The sequence below is a fragment of the Rhamphochromis longiceps genome, linkage group LG22 (genome assembly GCF_057381845.1).
Source record: "Rhamphochromis longiceps isolate RC_006_pf linkage group LG22, R_longiceps_female_GT1.1, whole genome shotgun sequence".
NCBI classification, from domain to species: Eukaryota; Metazoa; Chordata; class Actinopteri; order Cichliformes; family Cichlidae; genus Rhamphochromis; species Rhamphochromis longiceps.
In genome coordinates this window covers 3,595,786-3,615,300 of record NC_140577.1, presented here as the reverse complement: position 1 = coordinate 3,615,300, position 19,515 = coordinate 3,595,786, and the positions used below count along the sequence as shown (strand labels likewise).

At 40.3% G+C, this 19,515-nt stretch overlaps 2 protein-coding genes across 2 annotated transcripts; both read right to left on the bottom strand.

Annotated features, from left to right (window-relative positions):
- Positions 1-396: 396 nt before the first annotated feature.
- Positions 397-6,125, bottom strand: tpi1a (triosephosphate isomerase 1a). Its single transcript, XM_085395667.1, has 7 exons — positions 5,835-6,125; positions 4,395-4,518; positions 3,411-3,510; positions 3,120-3,237; positions 1,789-1,874; positions 1,244-1,331; positions 397-1,106 (listed from the first exon to the last, which is right to left on the bottom strand). Exons 1-7 carry the CDS (start codon positions 5,944-5,946, stop codon positions 988-990), a joined length of 747 nt encoding a protein of 248 aa, XP_085251793.1. The 5' UTR covers positions 5,947-6,125; the 3' UTR covers positions 397-987.
- A 2,533-nt stretch (positions 6,126-8,658) lies between these two features.
- gnb3b (guanine nucleotide binding protein (G protein), beta polypeptide 3b) lies at positions 8,659-17,411 on the bottom strand. The gene is made up of 9 exons (XM_085395583.1): positions 17,277-17,411; positions 14,983-15,096; positions 13,937-14,082; positions 13,271-13,334; positions 12,300-12,456; positions 12,125-12,191; positions 10,998-11,199; positions 10,633-10,849; positions 8,659-9,608 (listed from the first exon to the last, which is right to left on the bottom strand). Exons 2-9 carry the CDS (start codon positions 15,049-15,051, stop codon positions 9,502-9,504), a joined length of 1,029 nt encoding a protein of 342 aa, XP_085251709.1. The 5' UTR covers positions 15,052-15,096; positions 17,277-17,411; the 3' UTR covers positions 8,659-9,501.
- Between the last annotated feature and the right edge of the window lie 2,104 nt (positions 17,412-19,515).

Below are 19,515 nucleotides of genomic sequence, written 5' to 3'. Positions count from 1 at the left end.
CTGGGCAGCAATACATGTGACTAAACAGACTCAATCAACTTGTCAACCAACACATGTATTTGATCAGATATGACATCGGTCAGCACAGATCCAGAAAGCAGAGCGATTTCCTGTGATGATAACGGAGCCAGCTCTGTTGTGAACTCGTGATAGAGCCAACAGTGAAAACGTTTGTGTCTGACATGATGAGTTAAAAAAGAAGAACAAAAACGCAATATGACCCTTTAAAAAAACCTTTTATGAAGTACTAGTTTCAAGGATTCTATACTAATCAAATATTATTCTAAAAAAATATAAATGCAAAGGAAAAATGCTTTAACTTGTTTTAACTGCTCATAAGTCACATTTAGGTTTCTTTAAAAGCATTTGAAAAGGACAGTAAACCACAAAATAAAATACACTTTTTCCACATTTATTTATTTTGTCTTTTTACTTCTTGCATCATTTATTTCCCTGATTTCTTCAGTCAGTGTTAAACCACAACTCCTCACAGCTCAGTACCTGCAGACATCTTTGTTTTATCATTTCAAGTAAATTCTGTCTGAAACTTTATTTGTTAAAGACCTAAAGTATCAGTTAGTGCAGTTAGGTGAGACACATAAAGTCAAACACATGAAGCAGCCTGGGCTGACCGATCCCCTGATTCTCTAAGTTCACCTCAGTTTAGCAGCAAATAAAGAATTTAAAAGGAAACTTTACATGGATCACATGAATCACATGCCTCAGTGGATTTCCAGTTTTTAATCTTAATTATCTAAAGTTTCCTTATTTATTGAAGTCAGGAAAATAAAGAATGGAGTGAAAAACATCTTTTCTTAAAGGTATTTAGTAGTTTAAATATTCAACATGTGGTTTGTTTTATGAATGCAAACCTCCTCTGGTTTAACTGGATCAGTCAGCCCAGTTTGCAGAAACAAGGTGATACACGGTGCAGATCTAAAGGGCAGGGTGTTTTCCATCGATCCTGCTGTAGTAGTTGTGCATTTGTTATGCACGTGCGTTGATGATGTCGACAAACTCTGGCTTCAGAGAGGCCCCGCCCACCAGGAAGCCATCCACATCGCCCTGAGACGCCAGCTCTCTGCAGTTTGCTCCTGTGACCGAACCTGGAGAGAGTAGCAAAATTAAACCGACCTGTGACGTCTGTTAATAACACCATTATTTCATGTATATGAAATTGTTGCACCATCATTGAACCTAACACAATCCTACTGTAAAGTTTGCTTTAGTTATGCTCACTGACCTCCGTAGATGATGCGTACAGAGTCGGCCACATCATCGGAGACATTTGCTCTGAGCCACGCCCTCAGCTTCTCGTGGACCTCCTGAGCCTGCATGCATTGATTAAAATGAGACCTATGCATAAATGAATGCTCCAAACCTCAATGAATTGAAGCGATGCACAATAACATGAGAGACTGATGAAGTCATACAGAAAATACTTCATACCCTGTGTAAACTCTCTTTTTCACATGTGACTGCAAAACTAAAAAGACTAGAAAAAAATGAGTTTGTGTTCATGAACAGAATCATTAAACAGTCACATCTTCAAAATCAACTCCCAGGATTCATTTCCACGGAGCACAGACTTAAATCATATAACAATTATGTCACGTGTGCAGCCGATTTGCCCGTGTGTGCAGTTATGTAAAACTAGATATTAAAACATGACAAAGATAAAAATTGGAAACAGGGCTAAACATCCCACTGGACTGGATGTAATGTGAGAAGTTATGATTATTTATGTGCTCACTTATGGGCCTTGTAGTTATGTGCCTGCGGTATTACCTGCTCAGGTGTGGCTGTCTTTCCTGTGCCGATGGCCCAAACAGGTTCATATGCCAGCACGACATTCCCCCAGTCTTTTACATTCTCTGCAACCAAACATCATTCAGGCATAAACACCGATAAGTAACGGTGTGATTGCAGACCCGCATCTACAATCCATTCTCAAGGTGCTTTATCAGCTGCCACCTGCAGCCAGTCATTTGGGCTGCAGCAATATCATGTTAAAGACCTGCAAAGTCTGTATAAAGAATATGGAAGGATAATGGTGGAAAAGACAACAGTTTATCAGCCGAGAGGCCACATTTCACATACATCACAATGCCATAAAACAGGATTATGCCTGACCTCTACCTTAATAATTAACATGGTTATCATTTCTTCAAAAACAAATCTGTCTGGTGTGTTTCTTCTTTAAAAGGTTTTCCTACCTTTCAGAAAGAATAAGCAAACCTTAGTATGCAAACTCAAAAGGTCCTTTCTGATCAGGCAACATCCTAAAAGCAGACCACGGCTGCAAGCTGCCATCAGTTCTCCACCTTTGTTGGCTTTAAAGCTGCAAAGCCTGCTTTAACAGAGGCAGCTGTGTCTGTTGAAGGCAGAGACCACTGACCTATTTACATTTTAAATCAGTACGTGGCCTACTTTCAGTACAGAAGCAGAATACAGGAGGCCAAGATGGAACCAGGGAAAAGATCATCAATCAGGTCTTGTAAAGCCTCAGTGCAGACAGAACAAATCCAGAAGCAAAAGGAACTCGTTTTTCTATCTTTATGCACAGAATAAAAACAGAGTAGAATCCAGCAGTTCACTTTTATGTTTCTGTAACAGTTTTTTTGTCATTATTCATAATCAGAGAAACATTTGAACCATTAAATAACCAAACTTTTGATCTAAAGAACATAATAGTACAAAAAAGGTGTAAATACATCCGATTTATTTCAAACTGCTCGTTTTCCTTCAAAATATTATGTAATGAATCTCGTTATTAGTTATTACAACTTTGTTTAAATGAAATATTTGAGTAAATAACTAATTATTTTAATTTTACATATATATGTAGAAAAAGTACAAACATAATAGCGCAACAATAATCATGAATAATAATAATAATAATAAAGTAATAAAACATTAGAATAAGAAACTTGAGAAATGAATGACTTATTTTTTTTCCTGTAAAGGTAAAAACAAAGTTTTAGCCATAAAAAAAGATGCAAAAATAATATAAAGCAGAAAAGCTAAAATAAAACTTTAAAAAAAAAACAGATCATGAAAGCCTACAATAAAAAAAAAAAAAAACATAGAAAAAATGTTAATATTTCTCTTGTATTTACCTGCAATGACCTGCGTCTGAGCATAGACGACTTCTTCGGTGGTTCCTGCCTCTCGCTCCTCCAGCTTCTCACCAATGCAGGCGATCACACCCAGATCGTTCTCCAGAGCATGAGCCACCTGAAACGGCAACAAAGTCAGAGTCTACCTGCGCGAACAAGCTGCCATCACTGTGGTGGCATCAGATGAACATATGAACCTGTTTTATGCTGATACAAAATTCTGTTGTGCAAACTCTTACAAAGAAATGTGCCCTTGAAATCCAGATAATTGGAAAGTTCTGTGATTCTCACCTTCTGGCCAATCAGCTCGTCACTTTCCCCAAACACATGACGGCGCTCCGAGTGTCCCAGGATCACCCAGTCTGCCCCGCAGTCCCTGATCATGGCTGGGCTGGAGGGAGAGGAAACATGTAGGACAGCCCATGTCAACTCTACGTATATTGACGTGAAAAAATTTAATGCAATTTGGCTCTTGAAGTTCCTTTTTTTGTTAGGGATGGTTTGTTTTTTGTTGAGTACAATGTTAAAATAAGTTCTTTAAAGAGCAAAAAATTATTTAATATGAAGGCAATGTGAGCAGAGAGTCCAAACATGTTGAAGGATTAGCTGTGTTAGTTCAGTGAAAGAGTTAACACTAGCAGTCAAAAATAAAGAACAAATTATTTCCTTTCATATGTGCAAAATGTGCACAAACTTGCTGACGTCAACAATTTAATTTGTTTTCCAGTGAGTGTCTCATAGAGCAACTAGTTTAAATTATGCTCAGCAAGCAAAACAAAAAGGTGGAGGAAGGAGAAAAATCAGGAGCAAGAACAGGACTTTGTATGTGAGAGAGAGACTTTAAAAGCTGCTCCACTGGAACTGATTGTTGAATAAGAAACTCTATTAATGAGTGTGTTTGTTATGCAGTGATCCATCCCGTCAGTTTGTGAGGACCTGTGGCTGATGGGATTCTCTCTTTTGCCCCATGTTTATGGACATTACAGCTGTCTTTCTTGATGTTATGAGTCTATAGCACAAGCTTAAATAATAACCTCTGGCTGTGGTCGCTGTCCGTGGTGCTGATCAAAAACTGTAATGGTTCTATTGATATTATCTTTACACAAATTTTGTGTGTGCATGTTTGTGTATGTGTAAGAGAGACAGCAAATGGGAGATGCTGTGTTTGCACCTGTACAACATAACAGAAATAATATCTGCCCCAAGGCCGATCACAGAGTGGGTATGCCTGTGAGCACAGCATTATATATAAAGTATTTGAGTTAGGAGAGATACCTGATCTCTCCAGTAAACGCTCCCTTGGCCACCTTGTAGCAGTTCTGTGCTGCGACGGAGATCCTGGGATCCAGATTGGATCGGGCAAAGTCCAGGTAGATGGAGGGAGCGGCACAAACCACCTCTGAAATCAGACAGAATGACTGGTGTTTGCTGTGATGATTGTCTGAGTTTTACTTTTATTCATTAGTTAAACCAGTGTAAAAGCTCTAAGAGCATTATTGTTGATGTAAATGCTTCTTTGCTCTGATCGTTTTCAACTGTTATACCTGAATAAATGAAAGGAAAACCTGAATTCTGCATTTACAAACACCTACTGCATTTGAAACAATCCGGAGACCCTGAGAGGCAGTTAAATGGACATAGAGCTAAACTGTGATTCTGGCTGGAGACTGAAATGATTTCATCTAACTGAAGATTACGATTGCTTTCATCACCAACCGCCTCCAGCAGCCTGCCTCATTTTAAAGACATTAAGAAACAGTCATGAAGACACTGTAAGAGAAAATAAATTAATGCAGAGCTGCTTAAATATAGCAAAGAGAATCAGTTACTTTGGTCAATAATTATTTAACACAGAGAAACTGTGTGTTTTAATCATCGTTTCATGCATATGTATCTGTTCTGTTCTGGACTGCGTGAAAGCAAAAGAAAAGAATTCATTTTTAAAAAGTGCTTTATCTCAATTGTCTGGTTTTAAAAACTCCTTGAATAAAATTTGAGTAGTTCCACACTCCTATGTACAAGCCCTTATCATAAGCATATGTTGTTGTTCAGTGATGCAGCAGGCTTGTTCTTCAGTAATTGAGCCTACATGAACATGAATGAGTGTGTGAAGACAGGCTAAAGACTTTGTTTTTGCAACAAAAAAACAACAACAACAAAAAACATCAGTGTGTAAAAAGTAAATAAACTGCTGGATCACACAGTTTTATGTCAGAGTACAGCATATTAGTACAAAAAAATCCTTGATTCAAAGATTTGGTGTTCAGTATTTGGTTCTTTGTCTACTTTAAGTCAGGCGCTCTAAAACGACCAAACTGAAAACACAAATGAGCCTCAAAAATGTCTGACTGGTGGAGGGAACCCAAGCTGTGAACTGTGTGAAGACACAGGGACTGTTCACAGACTCAGTGGACTAACCTCAGCTGTCAAGCACAGCAATAAAAACCATGATTTAGGTTCCATTTGATGGGGAAAAGTACGAAGAGGCAGAAAATTAATTCCTCAAAGTGAAGTGAGAGAATGAGGCCTTCATGTGACGCCTCCTGATCACGTGACTTTCAATGTCACTGTGTCACCTGTGAAGCATCAGCAGCATCCCCCCCCTCCTCCTCTGTCAGCCCCTCCCACGTCACCAATCACAATCGCTTTTATTGATCCCCTCTAACCGCCACACACAGTCAGTCAGCGGTCCCGGCAATAATCTGGGGCTGTTACCGGTCTCGTCGTGCAGGCTGGCGGTGTTCAGGGTGCTGATGAGCTCTCCAAGACTCTCTTTGTTCCCGTTCATCTTCCAGTTTCCACCCACGAAGAACTTGCGAAGCGCCATGGCCGGCGAATATTAGCTGGTAGCCGGTGAGGAGAGGAGCTGGAGGTCGATCTGGAGTCCGGCCGGTGTGCAGGTCAGGTGATGCCAGAAATATCAGCTCCAAACACCGGCAAACGTCCTTCTTCTTCTGCGTGGGATTATGAAGGCAGTCGCAGAGCTTCACGGGACGTTACCTCCACCTGCTGTACAGAAGTTGTCCTTCCCACCATGGATGCAAAAGTATAAAGTACACGTACATTCACGGGGTATTCTCATGGAAACCGCTCAGAAATGTTAAGATTTTGCATTAAGCTTCTCGTGGCATTTTTTGTTCGTTGTTTCTGTTCTCTGGTTGTCTCTACTTTCAGTTTTATTTTTTCCAATAAAAAGAGACAAAAGACACAAAGTCAAACATGAGTGTTGACAATATAACAATTTTATTGTTATTTATATTTTCAGTAATATTGTTATTGTGAATCACTTTGGGCATGATGATCATGTAAAATAAACCGTTTACACAGGATTTAAATGGATGGAACTTGGAATAATCAGACCTCCTTTAAAGTTATCAATATTTTACTTTGGTCAGTAATATTTAATTGATTCAGTTCACAGTAATTATAATACCTTGAAAATATATTTTCCAAATTTACAATCATAATATGTAAAAATTGGATGTTTTTATTGTGAAAATCATGCCAAAAATACCATAAAATCACAAGCAAGTCATTACTGTAACATTATATTCTGTCTAAATTATACATTTTGCTAAATTGTACCTTTATGTACCAAACTTTTGACTATTCAGAAAACTCGTACCTTACATGACGTTTATGTTTGTTAAATAACTTAAATCCATCCATTCTCTTCTGCTTGTCCAATTCAGGGAGAGGCGGGATACACCCCGGACAGGTCGCCAGTCTGTGGCAGGGCTAACACATAGAGACAGACAACCATTCACACTCACATTCCCACCTATGGGCAATTTAGAATGACCAGTTAGCCTAATCCCACTAATAGTCTTTGGTCTATGGGAGGAAGTCAGAGTACTCAGAGAGTTCCCACACAAACTTCACACTGAAAGACCCTGGCCTGATGGCGAGTTGAACTCAGGACCTTCTTAGTAATGTGAGCAGTGGTCTTTTTGTGAGCTTTTTAAACTTTTTGAATGATATATATATTTTTTAATTTAGCTTCTCTTCATTGATTTTCTGAAAGAGAATGGAGGTTTTCTGGAACAACTTCAATGACGCCCAAAGTGCATAGAGAAGAACAAGGGTCTGAAGCTCCAGCAACACTTATAGTATAAAGAACAGCTTTATTATTTGACCAAGGCTGTTTCGGCCTGTGGCCTTCATCATGGTCATCCATCCATCAGGTCGTTGTCTTCATTGGTTGACTGTACATTTTAGAATTTACTTTAAAGTTTTAGTTTTTCCTTTTAGGGTCCTTGTTAGGTTTATATTGTTGATTGTCATTTATGCTTAGAAATATTTAACCATATATGCTTAGAGGTGTATAATCGATTGTGTAGTGATAGGATGTGTGATCCTTAATAGTCTGCAAAGGCTTTGTGTGCATTCCAGAGTGTTCTGGCATTCACACCCACATCCTGGGAGCATGGGAGAGGTCGTACCTTCTCTTATTGTTTTATGGTAGGATAAACGTATATGTCAGTTTTAGTCTAAGTGCCTTTTGTTTAGATGAACTGCTGGACTTCCAGACCAGCAGGTTTAGGGAAGTCTTTATGGGGTCACACACTGACCCCCCCCCCCCCCCCCCCCACACACACACACACTTACACAACGCACAGGCAAGGTACTCTTTGTGTGTATGTATACATCGTATGCTAATGCACCTATGCATATTCATGTAACCTCAATAAAAGAGCAGTGTTACGGGGGAGCAGATGAGAGCAACTGGGGTCAAGCGAAGGGACGGCGTTTGTTCACTTCTCTCCCGTGCATGAGAAACATAAAGAACTTTGCCTACTCGTGTCTTGCTTTGCTGTGTAATTAAATTGTCCTTAACGTTCCAGCGAATAGGTTTATGCTACAAACCTATCAGTCCTACATGGTCAAACTCCCTCGGTATGTCTGTCATCGTGAGGAACCTCACTGAGCTTACAGGTCATCAGGTCAAAAGTCGCCGTTGGCTTCACTGTCAAAGTTGAGAAATTGTCTTTGTGCTGTAGAGACTCCACTGACTCTTTTACAAGCTTGTAATTAATTTGATGTTTTATGTTATGAATCTACTTGTGTTTTTCTTGTGTTTTTGTGAAGCACTTTGCAGTTTTTATCAGTGAAAAGTTCTGTTTAAATCAGTGTTACATACTTTAACTTATTTTCTGATTCCAGTACATGTGATGCAGAACATCAGCACTTTGTCTGGAGACAATTCAAACCTCCTCGTTCACTGTAGAGCTTCATTTCTGCACCAGCATCTCTGTGTCTACCCTGCTGCTGTTTGCAGGTATGACTCACATTACTGAGGTGTGCTGACCTCTAATGAGATTCCGCTCCAGGCATTTTTGCCCTCTGATGATGAGAGCAACAGCTGCAGGGACCAGTCTAGATTCTGGAGGACTGTATGTGCATGTTAATGTAAGAAATTAAAACTAACCCTCATAACTAAAGGTCAGACCTTGTCATTGAAACAAAAAGACTCTGACATAGTCTTAATGCAGAATTCTATGTTTATTAGAAAGATTTCCAACAGAAATCTTGTATTTTTTTGTACAGAGGAACTGCTCAAGTTTAAAAGTACAACAAAATGCAGCTGAAGCCAGAGGAGTAAAGAAAGCTTACAGGAGTGTTTTACAGCCACTCTCACAGCCAGGTTCCACCTTCAAACCATCATCCACGAGCCCATCAGTGTTTTTTTTACCTGTGAAGTGGGGAAAGCAGCCATCTTGGATCAAAGTCAGCTGGTGGTAATATGGGACCCGAGAAAGCAGCTCAACCATACAAATACACACTCAGAATATGTGCAGCCAAAAAAGCAAACAGATCAGATACAACAAAGAGACTCTGTACATAGACATTTCTAATGTGTTAATCTATAAAATATAAATAAATATACATGTCAGTCTTTTTCTTCTAGATGATTGCAGTGCTCTTTTAAAAGGTCAAAGACCTCGAAGACAATAAAAATAAATCTGTAGCTCTATCTTCATATTTTCATTATTTACTGTTCTTTATTCAGTTATTTTCAGAAAATCTAGAGATTTTTATCATTTTCAATAAGAGCTTATTTTCCGCTCCGTTTTGATTAATAATCTATTTTTTTTAAGATTTACTTTTTTCAGCAAATAAATCCACAGTAAAGCTTTCTTGTACATGCAGTGGAATGCATCGTGCATTGTTTAACTGATGCCATTTGCACAATATGACTCATTCGCAACCTTTTAAAATTTGCATACATGTATGAGGAAGAAGCAGAGCGGGAAAAAGAAAGAGAGGAAGGTCAAATATCTGCACCAAATCTCCAGCCTCACTTCTCTGCCACTATTTTCCTCTCCTCTCATCCTGCTCCGTTTCTTCTTCGTCTCCTGGCGTTATTCTCTGCAGGGACGCCTCAGTTCCACAGTTTGAGGAAGCTGTCCCAGGATCCTGTGCAGACGCCCATACCGTCATCAGGGACGCCGGTGCAGCTCACCCTGTTGTCATGACCGGAGAGCACGCCTGGTGTTGTACAACAAGATAAAAGACATGAAAGAGTGCAGAAGGAGTGAAGGAAAAGTAAGAGGTCATGGTTGTAAGCAATGGAGATGAGTGAATAAAAGTAATTATGACAGAGAAATTAAAAGGAGAGTAAAGAAAAGGAAAAAAGATGCTCAGAAGGCACAAGATGAGTCAATGAAAAACAAAAAGAGTGGAAAGTACAAACAGAGGAGAAAGTGTGGAACAAAAATAAGACATCACAAGAACAAAGTATATGAGGAAAGCAAAGAAGAGCAAATGGCCAAAAAAATCAGGGAGGGGAAAAAATCATATGAAAGTGACGAAAGAAAAAGAAGAAATTCAAGGAGAGGACATGGAAAAGAAAAGAGTGGGAAGCAGACAAGAAAAGAGGGGAAGTAAAGGAAAAAGATGAGCGAGTGAAGCACATAAAGGAAGGAGAATTAAAGACGAGAAGAAAGAACATTGGGGAAAAAAGGGAATAACATGAAGTGACTGTAGAAAGTAGAGTGGAGTGTAAGCAAACAGCAAAATGGAACAACATGTCAGAACAACACCAAAAATAGAAAAATAGAAAAAGAATGGCAGAGAAGAAAGGGAACAAGGAGAAAGAGCAAAGGGAAAATGGTGGAAATGATTAATTAAAGGAAAGGAAAAGAAAAAAGAGGGGAAAACAGCATCGGGAAGAGAGGAAGCAAGGGAAGGAAAAAAATGACGGCAAGGAAAGAGAGTAAATGAAAAAATTTAGGAGACGAATTGGAAACAGCAAAGGAAATAAATGTATTTTCTTTTTTAAGAAATAAAACATTCATTTTTGAAAAAAAATTAATGAACTGTTCCGTTGGAAGCAAAGAGATCATAAAAATAGTGCATCAGCACCATCTACAGGTGACATGTGGAAGAGCACCAACGTTAATGAAAACGTCACTCCCTATGCTCCCTTTTAAAAGTCTATAAATTAAGATATCCATCCATCCACAAGATATACATATTTAAATTTAAGTAATTTTGAATAAACTCTGCTCACCGACTTTCTCTCCCTTCAGTGAGTCCCAGATGTGGCAGTTGAAGTCATCGTAACCTGCAAAGATAAGGCGGCCTGAGCTGGAGAGAGCCAGAGATGTGACCCCGGCGTTCAGGCTGGTGTCCTGGTAGCAAATCACCTCCTGGTCGGCGCGCAGGTCGTACATCTTGCATTGGCAGTCATCGGAGCCTGTGATGATGGCATTACCACTTTGGAAGAACTACAAGTGGGACGAGAAGAAGCATTTGAGTTTTAAACCAAGAGGAAATAGTTTTGCTAAGGCAGCCTTCAGACCACAACTGTCCCCCTATAGACTAGAAATAGTGTGATTTGTGTGTGTGTGTCGTGAGTTTCTGGGATATCCTCACAGAAATGGCGTTAATGTCGCTGGTGTGTCCGGAGAAAGTCTGCTTGCAGGCGCCTTCCCTCAGATCCCACAGCTTGGCCAGAGAGTCACAGGCTCCAGAGATGAAGGTGTTCATGTCGGGGGAGAGAGCCAGCGACATGCAGTCCCCAATGTGGTTGGTGAAGTTGACCTTCTGCTTGCCGGTCTCCAGGTCCCACAGACAGCTGAAGATGAGAGGAAGAAGACAGAGACACAAATCAGAGGTTTTTAGACCAGACGGCGTTCTGATTAACTGTCTCAGGTCTTTTTAGCTTACCTCAAATCTAATTTCTTGATGACAGCTCTAAGTTCGTTTGTATCTTTGTTAATATGAATGAACAAATAACATTAATTTATTTGTTAATTCATATTTTCAAGCAATGATCTGAGATTAATGTTATCTCCATCTTAACTGTTTAGAGACATCTGCCTGATAAAATACACGGCATGCACACAGGTAGCTACGGTGGCCGAGCCCTGTAGGACACCGTGTGCACATGTCCATTTTTCTCTGAACCATACAACATGTTCTAGTCAATAAACACACTGCGAGAGTTTCATGGGATCATAATGAAGTGACAACTACAGTCGTTTTCTTATAGACTTTTATAAAATATGACTTATTTTTAATTTAACTTAATTTAATTTATATAGCACCAAATCACAACAGTCACCTCGAGGTGCTTTGTAGCGTAAGGCAAAGACCCTACAATAATGCAGAGAAAGCCCCAACAATTAGACGACACCCTATGTACAAACACTTGGCAACAGTGGGAAGGAAAAACAGGACAAAACCAGGCTACGTGAGGGCCAGCAATTTGCAGCGACTGGCTCCGCCCCCCACTGGTCATTAGAAAGAGTGCAGGTTTAAGGCACTTCCCCTTTACATTTTAGAAATATTGCCTATAGTATGTGGTAATATGAAGACACCATAGAGCACATGATTGGTGAACAAGTGTCATGGTTTTTTTTAATACCTTCAGGCTAATGGGAGAATGCACAGCCTTGATACTGATTTAAAAGCTGCTCTTTTCCCCTTGTTCACTACTTTAGGTGGGTTGATAGAAATGACTGACATCAAACACTAAGAAACACAAACTTTAAACTCACCAGGTGGTGTCACCGGAGGCTGTCAAGATCTCAGTATCGCTAAGGAAACGGCAGCAAGACAGGTAACCTGGGCGAGAGAGAGTTTTGCGAGCGTCTCAGGTTGGCTGTGCATGCATTCATTGGTTTTGATGCTGTGAAGTAAGTTGAAGGCATTTAAAGGAAGCTCCCTCCTCACCTGTGTGTGCGTCCAACTCTCTGAGGGTTTTGGGGCTGGCCGCCTTGATGTTGTAAACTGTGCAGATGTTGTCCAGACCACCGCTGGCCACCAGGTTACCAGAAGGGGCGAAGGCGACACTCATCACCCAAGCAGACTTCAGTGGAACAGCAACCAACTGGGAAGAGGGAATTCAGTTTAAACAACCAGGAGGTTGCAGCTCTGCGGTTTAACAAGCATGGACAGCGTTTGAAGGCTGGAGAGACGATGTTCCTGTTGGCTGTCTGTGCTTCCACTCAGGTCTAAAGGCCTGCGAGGAACCACTGCAACAGCAACAACAAGCTTATCGTGACACTATTAATCTTTGTTTACTGCTTTAGAAATAGGTTCACTGAGTCACCGCAGGAAAGCAGATGAACAGTCAAAGTAGAGTCAAAACACACAAAATGCTAAATGTAAATGAAGAGATTTTCACAAATGTTTGTGAAGATTCATCACAACAGACCAGTTGTTTCTGGACTCCTGTAAAGCACTGACCCTCAAACGGGGGTGCTTTGAAGGGTGCTCAGAAATGAATTTAAACTGTGAAGCTTGCTCATCCATTGGCTAATTAGCTCACTGCTGAAATCTGCTCACTGGGTAATCTAATTATGTTGGGATGTACTAAATAAATACTGAGCTCCAAGCTCAGATTGAACATTTTCTCCTTGTTCTTCTCTTCTTTTGTTTTTAACACTTGTTCTCAGTTTCTGTTATTATCCATTTGTGTTAGTCATTGTTGATATATCTAAAAGAACATGAACTAAAAAGTACTAACTTACTAAATGAAATTAGCAGTTGATGACTGATTGTTTCATTGAGTAAATATGCAGTTTTTGTCTTATTTTGCAGGTTGTGTGTGGTTCGTTTTACTTGGTCTATTATATATTGCACTCCACAAATTACATGCCTGCACATTCAGATTAATTATGACATATCCCATGCAGTCCTACCTTGTTCCCTGTGAAACAGTCCCAGATGAGCAGCTTTCCATCCTGTGATGCACTGACCATCTGCCTGTGAGAGAAAGGAAGTGTCACTGTGTTTGAAGAGCACTTCAATCTTCATTAAATTAAAGATTTAAAAAACATCTCAGTGAGATAATGTCTCACTAATGATGAATATTTCTGTGGCTGTTAGAAAAGAGATGTCGTGTAGCAGTAACTATTGTGCCTTTTAAATTCACATGGATTGAATGTATGCTGGAGTTTATCTCGTTTCTGCATCTAAAGTTTGTTCACATGCGAAATAGTTTGGCTGTTATCACAACTAATGTTTGCATCCTGCAAATTCTGATGTCAAAGTCACAAACATATTAAAAACACACACACATTAATATGGATAAAAATCAGCAGTTTATAATCTTCAAGACACACATTCATTTTCATTACAGCACATACAAATAAATCAGGTAATTTCAGTATTTCTTTAATATTACAAGTGTTTTCTTCAAACTGTCAAACAGGCGATGTTATATTTACATATTACGTTTTTTAAGCATTAAATAGAGGTTTTTAAAAAGTAAAGGGATGAAACGAGTATTCATATACAACCTATTGTTGAATTTGATTACAGAGCTGCTCTTTTCTTACACAAACGTGCCACCCTTTCATCCTCACCTGGAGTCAGCTGACCAGTGCATGGCATAGATTTTAGCCAGGTGACCCTTGAGTGTCTTCCTGAGCTTCAGCTGGACCCGACCCACTGAGGCCACCCCTGATGCTGCTGCAGACATGCTGCCGTCATTCACAGCTTTGCGGGCCGCCTATTGGTCACACAGAGAATTACAGGTTTGGAAAAAGAAAAACTGTGTAGTCGGTGTTTTTCCTCACTCCTTTCCTCTGTGATGGCATCACAGCAATTCTAGCATTAGGAAAAAGGAAGGAGGTCCACTAAGTCCTCCACTAAGGCGAATTAACCTCCACAAATTATAAAGGAAAAACTAAGAGTAAGTAAGATCTGCAATCAAAAGAAACCTCTTCACAAGGGTAATATAAGCACCATGGGTCCATCCTCTATAATTATTAGTTTTTACCTGTCTAGTGAAACATGTTTAAATAAATATGATTATTAAGGCCATCCTGAACATTTTCCTGTTGTTTTGAACTTACAGTGACTCAGACAGACAGATATGTATGTATATACACATGTGTCTATGTGTTAACAGACCTCTCTGCATTGAATCATATCTGTTATTAACCTCTGTCTCTCTTCCACAGCATGTCTTTATCCTGTCTTCCTTCTCTCATCCCAATCAGTCGTAGCAGATGGCCCCGCCCCTCCCTGAGCTGAGTTTCTTCCTGTTAAAAGGAAGTTTTTCCTTCCCACTGTTGCCAAAGTGCTGCTCATAGGGGGTCAAATGGTTGTTGGGTTTTTCTCTGTATCTACTGTACAATATAAAGCGCCTCGAGGCGACTGCTGTTGTGATTTGGCGCTATATAAATAAAACTGAATTGAATTGAATATCAAAAGATTACATGCATATCTGTCACGTGACGGATGGAGAAAGACTGATTACTTGAGGTTAGTGTTAAATAAATACAATAACATTAATATACACGCTAGATAATATGAAAAATATGGTGTCACGGGGGTGAAATCAGGATTGTTTTTATGGTGTTGAAGATAAAAACACCTGGAACTTCCTCCCACAAGAAACGCTCACCTCAATCTGTGCACGGAGGCCATCACACTCCTTTTTCAGTGCATCCATTTCAGCCTTCTCAGCTGCCATGGCGAGAGTTGTTTGTTGATGTTACTGATGAAAAACCAAGCGACACTGAGAGGAATAGGAAATGGGGAAAAACACAAAAAAAATATAATTATTTACTTGGAAAATATTCTGAAGTCCACGTGTGGACTAGACATATTTGCACAGACAGCAATGTTTGGATGTTTGTTGCAGCTCATTGTGAAAGATGTTAATGCTGTTAGTGGAATGACTCCCAGCCAAACGTATCCTCACGTTTGACCCTGCTGTGAAATAAAGTAGGTACCACTCAGTGACCCTGATTCCTGAACTGGAACGCTTCGATTCTTGTTGCACCACCAAGTCTACAGAAACAATTAGACACTCAGGTGTCAGCTGTCCCTGAACAAAGAGAGGAAGGGAACCGTTTAGAAGTATTAAAGAAGACGGCACAGAATCAACAATGGGTAAAAGAGGACAAGAGGAATGAAGGATAGATGTGTAGGACTTAGGAAAGAAGGAAGCAATTACATTACTCTAAAGGTCTAAAGGGCACTTAGTACATTTATTTTTGCGTGATTTAGAGGATAAAATACACGTCTTTAGTTTTTACTGACTCCTTTTATTCTTTATGGTTTTAAAGAGTTGGATCAGTGTTGAATCTTCCTTGTAAGGAATTTATGGTTGCCTTAACTTCAGTGTCCATTTTGACCTCACCAACACCCTTCCAGTGTAAAACTTTAAACCCTCAGGTTACATCATGTTACATCACCAACATCAAGGTCAAACAGCTAAAAGTTAACGGTCAGAAGCTGAAAAAACAAACAACAATAAAAGAAAAGCTGTTATTTCCAATCAGTGTCATCGTTTTTCTTGGTTTGTTCTTTTACTTTGAAACTTAGTGTTTACAATAAGTGTTCGGCTAATACTCTGTAACAGGATGCTGATGACTGACTAACTGAACACCGATTAACTGTGTGCACGTTTCTGCACATCATCAAACTATCGAGCTAAAAGCCTGAACCCCCATGAGTGAGGTAAAAATTACTGCTAATGCAAAACACAGAGATTCCAGTGAGGAATATTAAAACTTCCAGAGTTGTGCTACAGTTTTAACCTTGCCTGACTTGTTAGTCACAAACCATAAGTAGAGCTTGCACAGTAGTCACACAGGAACATGCAGGAGCTTTTACAGAAGACGGAGACATGATTAAGAATAAACGTCCACTGATTAGTACAAGTGATCGGTTGCATCAGTCTATGTGCAGGTAGCAGCTGCACATAGACTATGGAAGGTCGAGGATATGGTGGGGGCAGAGGTGAGGGGAGTTTGGGATGGGTTTCTACAGGACTTTAAATCCCTGCAGGAGAGCTTAAGAGAAGCTTTAGCGGTCAAATCTCCTGTCATCTGATTGCTGACTGCTCTTTACCCTGAGATCAGAGTGAGAGGGAGGGACTGCGGCGTGGACAATAGAAGAAATGGAGCTTCTGTTAGAGTCAAGACCAAAAACTGCTCCTCCTCTACTGTCCTGTTTATTCATTTGAGGTGCACTTATTGTTCAACATGTGAATGAAACACATGCGGCCATTTTCCAGAGCTTAAAGCCAGTGAAAATCTGAAACCTTATTACACCACTCTCCACCACTATAAGGACAACTTAACACCACAACCTCCTGTCAGTGTGTTATTCTTGCACGCACACTTTAATGTGCAGACTGGAGGAGTCATGAGTTGACTCATTACACTCATGGACTGAGCCATCTGATTAGCAGACCACCTGCTACCACCAAAGATTTCCACAAACAAAGTGAGCTGGATGAGGTTTAGCTCTTTGTGACCGACCAGGCTGCAGCTTACTGCTGCTCCACCTGAAGCTCCAATCCTCTTTGGCAGAGTTGCTACAATCCAAAGATCACCTTCAGAGGGTTTAAGGATGCAGTGACAAGTTATTCTGTTGTTTGAAAGAAATTGATGACTTAACTCAAGTTGCATTGGTCAAATATCCTGAATTTGATCAAATCATGTGTCAGAAAATACAGAAAATCCCCAAAGTTGCTGATCACTTTTTGCTTTGGTAGCACAGCACTGCAAAAGTTCACTTCCTGTTCTTCCAAATAATAAAAAGCAGAACTCCACTTTTCTTCTTCAAACGGTGACAAAGAAAGATGATGAGTCCCCACAGCTGACTCAAAGCAGCTCCAACTGTTCCCCAGCAGCATTCCTTAACTTTAAACTGTCACAAAGAAGCACCAGAAATGCTGAAACTCACCTTTTCTCTTTTTCTGCACCTGTGCAGATCCCGATCGCAGACACCTGTGTTCCCCCTTTGAGCCGTTTCAGCTTCCACAGCTCTACAGGGTGCACAACCTGCTCGCTGGCTCCTCTGATGCTCTCCCACCGGCTGACTGCTAGTGGCTGTACTAGTGAAAAAGTCTGAGCCTTCCTCCACGGTGACGAACAGATGAGGATTGGAGGGGATGAAGGAGATAAGTGATGAAGGGATAAGGCTCAATGATGGAAATAGGGAAGGAGAGAGAGAGGAAAAAGGAAAGGGAGCGTGGCGAGAGGAGGTAGGTAAAGCAATTGAAGGGAGAAAATCAGGTTATGAGGTCAAAAGATGAGAAGAGGTGAAGAAATCCAAGAACAAGACAAGAAGAGGAAGGGAACAGATGTCATAGCACAAGAGTAAACTAAAGGAAAGAAAGACAAACACAGAGATTTGTCTAAAGCAGGAAGATGGGAACTCTTCAGAGCACAAAGTTGGTTCCACGAACAGAGCAGTGGTTTCTTCTTGTGTTTAATTTATCCTATTAAAGGTTCAACAAAATATAAGGCAACGCCAGTTAAAAATGTTCATTTTAATTTCCACAGCTGTTTGTTCTTTTTTAACCCATCCACAAAGTAGTTTTATTCATTGGTGCATTGGTACGTATGCTTTGAATGCCCTGTGGTTGCAGAGAGGTGACATTGGTGCCTTGATTCCTGACATTGCACTGCATGTTTTTGGATGCGGGCGCAGGAATGGAGAGATGGACTGAGGCGGAGGTTTACAGGAGGGGTGAATTGGTTTGTCGGAGCTAATGAGCTGAGCCCAGTTAATCAGGGTCTAATAGGATATCCGGGGACGGGCAATCTCATTAGGGAATTAGAGCAGGTCAGGCTGAACGCGCGTCACACCTGACACACAGCAAAGGCACGGACGGAAAGTGGATCAAGAGTCAAAGGTTTTGTCTCAAAATTTAAAACTTTGATGCTGCATTTTTATTTCAAGACTGGAAGAGATTCAAGTTCCTTATAAAGATTCAATTCTTCAAATCAAGCAGTCTTTCTCCTTTACTATATGGGAAAAAATAAAATAAAATCAGCAGTAGACAGACGTGCAGGAGAGCAGGACATTAGATCTGTTTGGATGCAGACACTGAGAGAGAACATGGGAGAGGTTTTGGGTCGTGTCCTGCAGAGCAGGTACTCGTCTTCCACGTGAGCTGATCTTGGCTCCGCCCTCTTAGCATCTTTTAATTAGACTTGCAGCTTCAGGGCAAAGTTCCATGATTTTTATCCAAGAAAACTGGGGATAGAAAACTTCCTTTAGATCAGTCCCCTCATTCAATCCAGAAGAAGGTCAGAGGTCAGAGTGAGCACACGGGCTGTGCCCACGTTGGGATGCTAACATAGTCAACTAGTGCATCACCTGTAAACTGTATGAATGCAGTGCACAGATGCAGACAGCTGTGACACTGACACATGCAAATATAAAACAAGAACTAATCTCTTACTTCTTGTCCAGTTACAGCACAACGAGCCACATTATTTGTCAGATAATTAAAAACCCTCCAACAGCACTGATGCCACAAATGAGTGATTTGCTCTGCAAACAGCCAGGGTTAAAACTATCCTCAACAATTAAAATGTATAACTTTGTCTACAGACACCAAAACGTTTTGTTTATTTCTGCTACGGGGAGGCGTTGTATTCTGTAGTTTGTTTTTATGGTTTGTCTTGACTTGAAATAAGCCACTAAACTACTTATTTACCACATATGTTTTATTATCACGGGGCTTGATGTTCTGCAAATGAGTACTTCAATTATTCACTTTCCAAACTGACTTTTCCCTTGAAGTGATTTCATGTGAAATATTTTAAGCTTACGCCTGTTTTTATAAAACATTTAACAAGCATGTGTGTTGACAGACGGTCATTTGCACAGCAAACAGTGACTGAAGTTTGATCCTGTCATGACACTTTTAAGCTCAGCTGTTTCTTACTGACAGCGTTCCAGTGTCTGCTGAACATGTTTAAACACTTGGAAACTGTTTACAACTCTGCTCTGCAAATGTAGTCCAGTTACTTCACTCCAAGTTGCAACTCACATCCTATTGGTTAAATATCCAGGTAATCCATCCTCTATGGTCATAGGTGCGTGCTGAAATCAACAATGACGTTCGACGGCCTCCTCTAATGAGGACTTCTAGCTTAAGCTTCACCTCGGGCGGTGTCCTGTTTTAAGC